Source organism: Ursus arctos, chromosome X, assembly GCF_023065955.2.
Source record: "Ursus arctos isolate Adak ecotype North America chromosome X, UrsArc2.0, whole genome shotgun sequence".
In the NCBI taxonomy this organism is placed as follows: Eukaryota; Metazoa; Chordata; class Mammalia; order Carnivora; family Ursidae; genus Ursus; species Ursus arctos.
In genome coordinates, this window is record NC_079873.1 from 84,061,141 (window position 1) to 84,073,744 (window position 12,604).

General features: G+C 43.0%; 1 protein-coding gene across 4 annotated transcripts in view; it reads left to right on the forward strand.

Annotated features, from left to right (window-relative positions):
* Positions 1 to 12,604, forward strand: part of MID2 (midline 2) — a 93,283-nt gene that overhangs the window by 7,155 nt on the left and 73,524 nt on the right. For all 4 annotated transcript variants that reach the window (XM_026478806.4, XM_048213507.2, XM_026478803.4 and 1 more), the window contains exon 2: positions 5,974 to 6,689. In XM_026478806.4, coding sequence (XP_026334591.1) covers positions 6,030 to 6,689 — 660 coding nt within the window. In that variant the 5' untranslated portion in view covers positions 5,974 to 6,029. The remainder of the gene's footprint in view (positions 1 to 5,973; positions 6,690 to 12,604) is intronic.

A 12,604-nucleotide genomic window follows, 5' to 3' on the forward strand; every position in this document is an offset into this window, starting at 1 on the left:
CGTTTTGTCTCATCGACCTCTGTCTTTCAGGGGTCTCAGCCTGAAGGGAGTGCAGGGCGAAGATTAGGCAGGCAGAAACAGTTGTAAAATCAAGGAAGGGCAAATACGTAAACATAACTAAACGACACAGAAGGGGACAAATCAGTGTCTGCGGATGCGGGCATTTGTTTCTTAACATGGCAATTGGTCTGCCCTCCCAGGCATTTCATCAGTGCATTTTTGTGACGAACCATTGTGTTTTCTGGCAAAAGCTTCCTGATTACCTGTTATCGGGTGGCACTCTATCAGGTTCACATCGTGTCTTTATCTTCAGCACTCTAATTCTGCAGAGATCAGGGATTCACAGACTTTTGGAAGTTGCAACACTTTGCCGTTGTTTCATTTTTGTCATACTGCTTCCCTCTGTCCTTCCCAAAAGAATTTTGTGATATAAGAGCCAAGTATTTTTTTAGGAGTCCTGTGGGTTTTATTTTATTTTACTTTTAAAGATTTTACTTATTTATTTAGAAAGAGAGAGAGAGAGGGAGAGAGAGAGAGAGGGAAGGGGCAGAGGGAGAGGGAGAGAGAGAATCCCAAGCAGACTCCGCACTGAGTGCGGAGCCCGACCGGGGGCTTGATCCCAGGACCCTGAGATCATGACCTGAGCTGCAACCTAGAGTCAGACGCCCAAATGACTGAGCCACCCAGGGGCCCCTTGTGGTTTTGAAATGAATACAAATTGGGAGCTGAGAACTTTCTGCCAACCATTGATCATTAGAGGTGTTCCAGGGTGTTGCAAAACCTGGACTGGGAATCAGTGACCTAGAAAAACAATCGGAAGAAGTAACCCAGCAGGGTTTATAATGACTACATAGGTACATAGATGGCAGTATAGTATAGTGGTGAAATGTTTACACTCCAGGGTCAGACCTGGGTTTGAATCTTTTTTTTTTTAATTCAGTAATTCATGTATCATAATGTTCACCATTTTAAAGTGTACAATTCAGTGGATTTTAGTATTTTCACAAAGTTGTGCAACAATCACCACTAATTGCTGAACATTTCCTTCATCATCCCCAAAAGAAACTCTACCCATTAGCAGTCACCCCCCTCCCTACCCCCCAGCCCTTGGCATCCAGTAATCTACTTTCTGTTCTTATGGATTTGCCTATTGTGGGCATTTCATGTAAAGAGAATCATATAATTTTTGGCCTTCTGTGACTGGCTTCTTGCACTTAGCATAATGCTTTCAAAGCTCATCCATGTATGTGGTGGTATGGCTCAGTGCTTTATTACTTTCTCTTGGTGGATAATATTCTGTTGTACGGATGTAGCGTATTTGTTTGTCCATTCATCAGTTGATGGGCATTGAGGTTACGTGTACCATCTGGCTCTTACGAATGACGCTGCTCGGAACATCTGTGTACAAGTTTTTGAGTGAGCACATCTTCAGTTCTTCTGGATCGTATGCTAACTCCACATTTAACCATCTGAGGAATTGCCAAACTATTTCCTAAAGCAGATGCACCATTTTACATTCCCACCAGCAATGTAGAAGGATTCCAGTTTTTCCAAATCCTGGATGACATTTGCTGTTTTTTAAAATTGCAGTCATCCTAGTGGGCGTGAAGTAGTAATACAGCCATCCCAGTGAGTACAAAGTGGTATTTCAGTGTGCTTTTGATTTGCGTTTCCCTAATGGCTAATGATATTGAGTATCTTTTCATATGCTTACTGATCCTTTGTCATCTTTAGAGAAATGTCTGTTCAGATCCTTTGCCCACTTTTTTTGGCCTTTTAATTGTGGAGTTTTAAGAGTTCTGTTTATTTCTAGATACTAGACTCCTATCACATGTGTGACTTGCAAATGTTTTTTCCCATTCTGTGAGTTGTCTTTTTACTTTCTTGATGTTGTCATTTGTAACACAGACATTCTAAATTTTGATAAAGTCCAGTTTATCTATTTATTTTTCCTTTGGTTGCTTGAGCATTTGGTGTAATGTAAGAAACCCTTGCCTAATTTAAGTTCACAAAGATTTATACCTATGTTTCCTTCCAAGATTTTATAGTTTCTGCACTTTCATTTAGGTTGTTGATTTATTTTGAGATAATTTTTGTATGTGGTGTGAGGTAGGGCTCTAACTTCATCACCTTTTTTTTTTTTTTGGCATGTGGATATGCAGTTGTCCTAATACCATTTGTTGAAAAGATTATTCTTTCCTCACTGAGTGGACTTGAAATCTTTGTCAAAAGTTACTTGCCCATACACATATGAGTTTATCAGTTTATTCCTAGACTCTCAGTCTTATTCTGGGTTTGAATCTTAGTTCTGCTACTTGCAAATAAATGTGATTTGGGACAAATTCCTTTTTTTTTTTTTTTTTGGTAATAACACTGCCTACCTTTTAGAGGGTCATTGTGAAAATTAAATGAGATAATACATGTAAAGGGTATTATTTAGTGCCTGGCACATAGTACATGCCAGATAAATTTTAAGGGGAAGGGTGCTTAGGTAATCGGGGAGGTAGTGAAAATGGGTAGTAGTTGAAAGGATGCTGAAATATTAGGAGTGATCAGAAGAAGGTGGCCTCATAAATGAGAGATGAGATGAACAGATGTTTGAAGAAGTTGAAAAAAATATTCAGTTCCCCAGTCTCGGTTACAGCAGTTGCTAGATGATGATGAAACAGAACAGAATAGAAACAGTATAGAAAATTTACTTACCATAAGCAACAGATTGGAACCATCTTATATTATTCTTTATAGAGCTGAAATCAGTTAAGGTGGATTATTTCAGAGCACTCATGTTGACTTTTTTCTGTCAAGGACTGTTTTGAGAACATTTTGAATGCTGTGGACAACCCTCTCCCCACGAGAATGCTTATATAACAAACACACACCATTCTTCAGACAGTTCTAGGAGGTTCAGAAATCCCTGGTTAAAAGTTCTATCTTGACCTTATTCGAGGCAATGCGGACCCATAGCAAACTTCCCCAGGCTTAATTTCATAGTGAGGTTCAAGTGTCCCCCTTACTCGAGAACAATATTTACGGTTTCAGGGAAACTCGGAGAGGTTTTCCTCTTGTACGGAAGGATTAGTATGGCACCCTCCTAAGATTTAGAAGAGTACCACAAATACTCTAATTGTTTTTCAATAGGTTTAAACACATAGAGGTCTTTCAACAATGCTCCTGACCAACTGTCATTTTGGAAGGAGGCCTTACTCAGCTCTCCCCAGTAGCTCCCGACACAGACATTGAAGAATGCAGACTTGCAGTTCTGGAAGAGATAGTAATAGAAATGCAGTGTGAGGTGGAGGTGGGCCTAGAAGAAAAAGATATGATTCTGGAAGGGACTCGGAATGAGAGGCAGCTTCAGCGAAACTCGGGGATGCAAAGAGACAAAAATAGAAGTGGAAACATGCTGTTTAGAAGCCCTCTTGCAGATAGTCAAGATAAACTTTAGTGAAGGAGGTGAGATGTTTGAAATAAAGGTGTAGGGGAAAGAGGACAGGCGCTGGCATCAGACTGACCCAGTGACCTGGGTTTGTATGTTCCTGCTTGATTTACTTAGCAGTGCTGAGCCCCACTTTCCTAACTGTAATATGGGTATGGTAGTTCCTTCCTCGCAGGCTTCTTGACAGAACTGAAAGAAGTAATGTGTGTAAAGTGCTAAACAGTACTCAGAATACAGGAGGTGCTCAACAAATGCTAGGTCCCTTCTTCTGACTTCTGCTTGAAGGGATCCTTTATTTAACAATTACTGAATACCTAGGTATGTAGGAGGCACCATGCTATGAATAAAAATGTGAAATAGTTGATACCCTCAAGGAGTAGGGAGAGTTAGCTGGAGACACAGATATGTAAATGAAATAAAACAATGTTCTGGAAGCCACCAGTGGCTGTGGCGATAAACATGTAAATGAGCGAACTCCTAGGTTTGTAGGCTTGGATAGTGATATTCACCAGGTAGGGAAAGCTGGAAGAAGAGCAGGTGTTTGGGGTTTTTGTGGTGGGGACGGGGCGGGGGGTGGGAGGAGAGGGGTGAATAATAAGTTCATTTGCGTATATGTTGAATTTGAGCAGTGGAGCTATCAAAGGGTATATTCCTGCTTGGAGCAAAAGTTGGAATCCATCATCTCTACCTAGAGTCTCTTCCAAGTTTTAAGATTCCGTGATATATGCACATTATAATTGTTTTACTTTGTCATCTCTATAGGTGAATGCTGATAGATATTATAAGCCACATATTGCCAGCCAATAATTTTGAAGCACTTGTAGATCGTAAACTAAGAATAACCACATGTCTCACATCTTAAAAAAGTGGTCATACAAACATCTGAACTTACCAAATGGAGAGTGGCTGTTTTACAAAAAGACTCTTCATTTTACAGCCCAGTTTCCTATAGATTTCCATTAAATAGCTAGTTTGTTTAGTGCACTTAAAGGTTTGATTTAGAAATAGCTTTTAGGCTTCAGAGGGGAGGGGGGTGGGGGAATGGGATAGGCTGGTGATGGATAGTAAGGAGGGCACGTATTGCATGGTGCACTGGGTGTTATACGCAACTAATGAATCATCGAACTTTACATCAAAAACCAGGGGTGTACTGTATGGTGACTAACGTAATGTAATAAAAAAATATTATTATAAAAAAAAAGAAATAGCTTTTAGGGATGCGTCTGTTTTACTTACTCAGTGGCCAAATAGAAATTTCAAGCCTTGGTGAGGGTCTCCAATGGTAGTGAGCTGGTGAACAAAGTAAAAGCCAAAGACGGTTTTCTCTTTTCTATAAATAGGAGTAACATTTTCTGTCAATAAGACATATTTTTCCTCAGTTAGGGCTAGCTTAGAACATTTATGTGTTTTGATTTTAATTAACGGAAGACGCATCGCAATATCTATCATGTTCAGCTCAGAGATGTCTGTGAGAGAAGAGACAGATTGACCAAGAGGTTAGTTTCATGTTAATTGGGTGACTTCTTTTACTCTCTGATGCACCTGCCAAAATGAAAGTTACCTGATCTGGAAATTTCTGGCCCCTTGCCTTGCTAATTTGTAGCTGGGTGCTGGTTTGTATCCTGTTCTGTTTTAGGAAGTATGAAAAGACACACGGGGAGGTGCGCTTCATAGCAGGCTTGTGCTAATTCAGTGGGTGTGTAATAATAAAACTCAGCTGAAACTATAAGGTAATACGTCTCCATTATTGATGAGCAATTATGGCTGAGTAAGTTGAAAAGTCATAGTCCCTTCTCATTGAGCTTGACGAGTTGAAGAGCTTGCTGCAGATGAGGGAAGGAAGTGAAAGCTAGCACCGTTTGTCTCTAGTAACTCGGCTTACTAGAAATGGGATAGAACAGGAATTTCCACGAGTGGTAACAGGAAACAATTAAGGTTCACACTCTGAAGAACTTCTTCTTCTATGCTGAGAAGTCCATTTTTTCCAAAGCCCTCTCTCTCTCTCTCTCTCTCTCTCTCTTTTTTTTTTTTTTGCACAGGCTTTCAGAAATGAAATCGTATCAAGAAGTAGAGAGTTAGCTTGAAATATGGCCTTATTTTCCTTCCAGTGGATGTGGAATAGGCACAGCCCCTGTATTTTACCTTGAAGTAAAATACAGAATAGTGGCGAATGGAGAGGGAGAATTTCACAGGGCCTCAGGCTCCTCATGGTCCAGGACCAGAGACGTCAGCGGATAATACGTGAGGGACTGCCCCGCGCTGCTCTCGTGAGCTGGAATAGTAATGTGAGCCAGTAAAGCAGGATTCAGAGGTGGCCACGTGATTCTATTTATTAACACGGGAACACACACTCGGGCATTTGTCGAAAACGAGGTTTGAAGCCGGGGGTGGGGTGGGGTGGGGAGGCTTTTTGGTGAATTCCCAGATGGCTTTCCGACTGTTCCAGCATCGCCGGGGAATCTAGCATGCAGGGCCTCCGCTGGTTAGTGTGCCACCACGCCACGTCCTCAGTGACTCTCACTTTGTATTCCTTGCAGGTGAAAGCCCAGCCTCTGTGGTTCTTAATGCCCCAGCAGGATTATTTTCACTAAAGATGGAAACACTGGAGTCCGAATTGACCTGTCCAATCTGCCTGGAGTTGTTCGAAGACCCGCTTCTGCTCCCTTGTGCCCACAGCCTCTGCTTCAGCTGCGCCCACCGCATTCTGGTCTCGAGCTGCAGCTCTGGCGAGTCCATTGAACCCATTACCGCTTTCCAGTGTCCTACGTGCCGGTATGTTATCTCGCTGAACCACCGGGGCCTGGACGGCCTCAAGAGGAATGTGACTCTGCAGAACATTATCGATCGCTTCCAGAAGGCTTCAGTCAGTGGGCCCAATTCCCCAAGCGAGAGCCGCCGGGAGAGGACTTACAGGCCCAGCACGGCCATGTCTAGTGAACGAATTGCTTGCCAGTTCTGTGAGCAGGACCCGCCAAGGGATGCAGTGAAAACGTGCATCACCTGTGAGGTCTCCTACTGTGACCGTTGCCTGCGGGCCACACACCCCAACAAGAAACCTTTCACCAGCCACCGCCTGGTGGAACCAGTGCCAGACACACATCTTCGAGGGATCACCTGCCTGGACCATGAGAATGAGAAAGTGAACATGTATTGTGTATCCGATGACCAATTGATCTGTGCCTTATGCAAACTGGTGGGACGTCACCGAGACCATCAGGTCGCGTCCCTGAATGACCGATTTGAGAAACTCAAGGTAAGGGATCTGGGAAATATCCCTTACACAGCTTGGTCTCTTTTATACACCGCCGTACGGTTAGCGAGTTCCCTAACAGGGCTAGGTCCACTTTTCCTATGTGACGCGTCCATTAACGCCCAAGTTGTTCTCGCGAGGAATAGCCTGCCCACTCGCAAGCTCTCACTGGAACCTGTTTTCGTCGGTTGAGTAAAACTGCTTGTATCCCTTCACCTCTGGCCAGTTCTGGATGAGTTAAGCCCCTGGCCCCGCGCGCCACACCAGTAGCCCGTCCAGGGAAACAACTCCCTCTCTCCTCTGTCAGTGACACACTGCACACTACATATCTTTGTCATGATCTTTCCACCTCTTCTTTTAAGTGTGTGAGTACCTGTGTAGGTGTACTATAATTAGCATATGTGCTGATAACGCATGCGTGTGGGGAGAGCAATGGGAAGGTTGGGCGTGTCCCTGTGGAGGTGTGGGTGGAGGTGTCTGAGTGTATCTACACGTAGGTGAGAGATCGGTGTGGAGGACAGTAGCCTCTGTGTTTGCCCGCTCGGTACGCTAAAGAAACAAAGGCCTGGCATTGGCTGCTTGCTATAAATTGCCCTCAAGCCCTTAACGTGGGGCTAATTCAAAGCTTGCCGTAAAAAACCAAAACGAAACAAAATGAAACGAAAGACAAGAGGGAAAAAAAGGAACTTTAGTTTACCACGAAGTCAGGAGGGATAATCCAATGTCTGAACTAAAACTTTAAACCGAAGGCAATAAATCTTTAATCCAGTATCCTATTTTGTGCCTGTGTTTGTTTTTGTGGGTTGCAGACTGAAGCCCTTGGTTGCAGTCCCTGCCTTGGAAGTTCCCAGTCTTTCATTTGTGTTCCGTGGATGGAGTTTTCCGAAGTTGTCATGCCATATAATATTTATGTGCAAGGCTGAGTGCCTGTTTTGTAAAACCCTACTGCCTTATGTTGATGTTAACAAATGTCAGCTCCGGCAAATTGTTTTATTCCCGTTGCTTGCCCGCTGTGTGGTTTGACTGCTCTTAAGAAGGGAGCTATTTAGCAGAAATTCCAGGAAAATAAAATGTTTAAATGACTAACAAATGACCACCCCCAAATAGGGAGTGGATGAAGGAAGGCAAGAAGAAAGTGGAGATTATCCCCTTGCCATGCCCTGAACAAGTCGTGGTAACTTATCTAAAAAATTTCACAGGGTTGGGGAAGGTAGCCATACTCCGAATAGTATATATTTTCCCCTCCCGTAATTTGTTGCAAGCAATATTGAGAGTAGTCGCACTGACAATGGTTTGTGCCTTCTTTGGTTTTTATTCATATCTAATATTTACATATCTGTGCAAAGTGCAGTGTTTATCTGTGGATTTCACTCAAGGTGATATTCTCACTCACTTTAAAACTACAGCGAGGAATGATCTCATTGACTTCAGTTCTTAGACGCCTGAGACGCTAGACCTTGCATTTCGTCGAGCGGAAGCCTTACACCGTAATGTGGTATAAACTAAGATTTTGAGAGGTTAAGTGATTTGGTCAAAGGCACAGAACTGGAACGGGAACTCAGCTTCTAGACCTCGCGTTAAGTCTGTTTCGGCTGTGGCCTGCTGCTGCTTGGTTTTGGACCTAAGTTTTGCCCATGAAATGTGATTCGAAACTTAACTTTATTCTCTGGCAATCGCACATTTCGTGGGTCACAGATAAACGATTAACAGCATCGAGGAAAGGACATATTGTGTAAACTTACAGCTTCATAATGGCAAGAGATGGGGGTGGGGTTGCAGGAAGAGGGGGATATGCAGAGGATGGAGCAATGTCTGCCAAATATTTGCAGGTGGTGGAACTATAATAAGGCATTGGCCTTGAGAAATACTCCAAACAGAAAACTCTGTATCCATATGTACGATTGAGATAACAAAAGACTGGATAGAATAAGCCTGTATCTGCAGAACACCAGCTTTCTGAAAACATCCGAAAACATGAAAACACTGGATGATTGATTAGATATTTGGCACCACGCAGCCATAGCCCTGGTCTCCAGGGTTGGATGGAGCACAAAAATATTTTACCAGAAGATACTTTGGTCTGTAACTAATCAGTAATTTTTGGAGAAGGAAAGTCCAGATTTTTGAATTGTTCCCCTTTAATTTTTTTAGGAAATGTGCAGAATATTCTGATTATAAATTAAGTGGAAACTTTTTTTTTTTTTTGCTCATTTTTGGACCGAGAGTGGAAACATATGAATCATTCCCAACCGTGTGGTTTGTTATGTTGTCTGGAACATCTTGGACTTTGGGGAGGGAGAGGTGCTGTGTGTGTGTGTGTGTGTGTGTGTGTGTGTGTGTATGTGTGTTGGTGTGTGGGGATCACTTTGGTTTGGTTTCTAGTGTAAAAGGCTATTAGTTCTCCACATTAAGCAGAGAGGAGGTCTGACTTTTAGTGTCACATATTCTCACTTCTTTGGGTTAATTTTAATTTAAAAGCATTTAGGATTATTCCCTTAATCTGCCACATTCTTCCCCAAGGAGAAAGGAGAAAACTGGTTGTCAGAAGCTGTGGGGGGAGATGGCCTCGAGCATGCTCTTCTGGCCGGGAGAGGAGCATGGGAGTCCTACAGGAGGGGAAGGATGATAGGACATACATCTAGGGGTTTTACATTCTGGCCAGTCAATGAAATGGTGTTTGTTCTTTTTGGTTCCGGAGCTTCACTGTTGGCCTTTCTAACTACCCTTTTTGTACTAACCTCCCTGAGTGGGATTAGTGGTCTCTGGTATTTATTTGTTCAAGAAAGAATAAACACACTGTTATGTTATAAGATGAAAGGCCAGAATAACCAGAAGCCAGCCTCTCTTCTTAACACGTGCTCAAGCTGGCTTAGAGAGTTTGGGATACTTACTACGGTTTATTATCCTTATTTAGTTGTCCATTCCGACTACATGTCCTTCAGAAGGCCACTAGTGGTTAAATTAATTCTTCAATTGCAAAGAATAATTTTGTTCATGGCAGTTATTCCAGTAGAAAGGCCTATCCAAGCCATTATTTCCTCCATCCCTTCTCTTTCCACTTACCAGTCCCAATAAATAACCTTAGCTCATGATATGTGCCGTGTTTCTATAAAAATCCTTCACGTGTTAAGAGTTTTCATCAGCCCACGACTTTCTCCCCTTAGAAAAGATGGATACTATTGCATTAATAAATGTTGGCTTTATAAAAAGAGGTCAAATTTCGGCTCTGTATTGGTGACAGATCTGGACTCGATATCCCAAGTCCTGCAAGACTTGGTTCTCATGCTGCCACCTGTCTTCCCCCTATCATGCTCAGACATGCTACCTTTGTCTGCCCAGCCTCCTTCTCTTTGCTGACTCCTAACTTTGACCTGTGCTCTTTTCTTGACCTGCTTAGGACTCCTACCCATTCTTTAGTCCCCAGCTAAAACCCCACAAGACCCACTCCAGCACACCCCAACTATCCCATGAATTCTTTGAGGCCAGGCACAATGTCTTTGATTTCTTCAGTATCCTCCTTAGTGCCTTGCACGCGTAGTCTGTGCTCAAGACATCCAAGCGAACAGAATCTTTATACCGCACCTGCGGACAGTATGCCCCCAGCGTCTATAGCTTGCTTCAGCTCCCGTCTTGTAAGATGTAAATCTGTCCTGCCATTGTGACTGCTTTAGAGGTCTGAGAGAAAAATCTCCTGTGGACTACTGATAATGTTATAAACCAGAGTGTTAGCAAAAGTATGGCCTGTCCTTAATTTTAAGTGCCTGTTCATTTGGATTGCTGGATTTTCCAACTGCCTAACCCTGTGGTGACATCCGTATAAATCAGATGCAATTATTATACTTCTCTTTGAGAGTGATGTCTTCACATTTCCATGCCCATAGCCTGCCAAAAATATAGCCGATGAAAACCAGGGGGAATAGAGGAATTTCCTGAAAGCAATAAACAAGCACATTTTCTTTTTCTCATTACATTTCCACAAATTCATTACTACAAATAATTCTTAAATGTAGTTACATTTACATATCAGGGATCTTGTTGTTATAAAATATTACCTGGCACTAGAGTAAGCTTTTTGTTATGGGAAAGTAAAGCGCGTGCACGTGCGCACACATGCACACACACACACTCTCTCTCTCTCTCTCTCTCTCTCACACACACACACACACAGAGGCTGAGACAGAGAGAGCTAAAGATTGCTAGACAAAGAGAAGGGAGATATGAGACTTGGAGAGTGTTCAAAGGAAACCCACAACGAGAGTTAAAAGGTTGGAAAATATGATATTCTAGAATCTTATCAGAGTTGATTACTTGCCCTTCTTCCCACTCAGTCACTCTGTCATCCACCCACCCATTCTCACTCAGCCACCACCTTCTCCCAGTCATTTGTCTGCTCACCCACTCGACACCCACTTCTGTCTGCCAAGACAGATACCCTCTCAACTTATCTACCACTGGGCATTTGACTGTTTCGGAACCAGCATGACTATTGACATAAGAGAAGGAAAGAAATTTCTTTATGAAAGCCTGGGTTGAGAGGGAGTGTATTTGCACGCATATGTACGTGTCACCATGTATGAGCAGGTGTATTTCTGCATGGCTGAGCGGCTGAGAATGACTCTGTTTGTCTCTGTTTATCTATAAATGTGTGTCGCTGTGTGTGAGGAGGAGAGCGTCTGTGTTCATCTTCTGTGGGCCTATCTGTAGAGAAGTTGGGTATGAGGATGCCATGCCTGTAAGGCCATGAACGTGGTCTCCCTAAGAAGGGTTATGGCCTCAGTAGAATCTATCCTGAGACTGAAGATCTCCCTAATAAATGAGCCGTGTCATAAATTCTCATGATAAGAAGCAGCTTCAGTGAGGCCAGGTTGGGTTACTGTAGGTGAGGGAGCAGAAGAAGTTGTTTCTCCATTTCACTCACTTAGGTCCGAACCACAGTAGCAAAACACCAGCTAAGCAAAGCGTCTGGGTCCAGCTTTGCACTCCGCGGTAAGGTGGTGGACGCGTAGGTATGGGGGTGAGGGTCATACCCGGCGTGGAGCTTCTGAACTAGCTCCTGATCATAAAATCATTCTTGCTTGTAGCTCTGGCTTCTCTGTGGTCTGTTTTATTCCATCTCTACTCAAACTGTGTGCTAAGACTCATCTGAACTCCTGTTCTCTTCCCTCTAATAATTGTATGGAGTCCCTGGCTCTGTTCTCACATAGTATTAATGTGTTGGAAGATGTTTTCTGTTGAGAGCAGGCGTAGCAAGTGGCTACTCCTATTATCTGCACTGCCATCTCTCTGTTTTTGTCATTTCTTTTGTCCCACGTCTTCTCACCAGCCTCTGCAAGGAGCTAACAATCCTCAGTCCGAGCGCAATTTACGAAATGTTGACTCCGAAATTGATTCCTGGGCGGATGAAAATCCCGTCTTTTCTTATTGGGCAGAGGAACATATTCCAGAAATATAATATAGGTGAGGAAAGATGAAGGCAAGAAGAATTATTAAGCCCAAAGAAGCAAAGTTGAAAGGGGGAAAATGTGATAATGACATGTAAGTTCCCGAAGGGTTGATGTAATGAGGTAATGTCTTGTTCTTTATCTCCCCTGAAGACAGAACAGATAGTAACTGAAACTGTAGCACCAGGGATCAAGGCCAGGGATTCATTCACTCATTTAACAAACAATTCATGAACACTCATTTTGTTTACTGAACACTTCAACTGTTCAAGTCATATGTGGTAGAAGCTGGGGACACAGGAAATCAGGCACAGTCCCTGCCCTGGGGAGCTTTGAACTTAGTAAGAGAGACAGATAAGTACATCAGAAATTCCAAAGCAGTATGGTAAGTGCCATGACAGAGGTATACACAGGATGTTCGGACACACAAAGGGAGAATCAGGGAAAGGAGTCATGGAGCTCAAAACAGGGAATCAC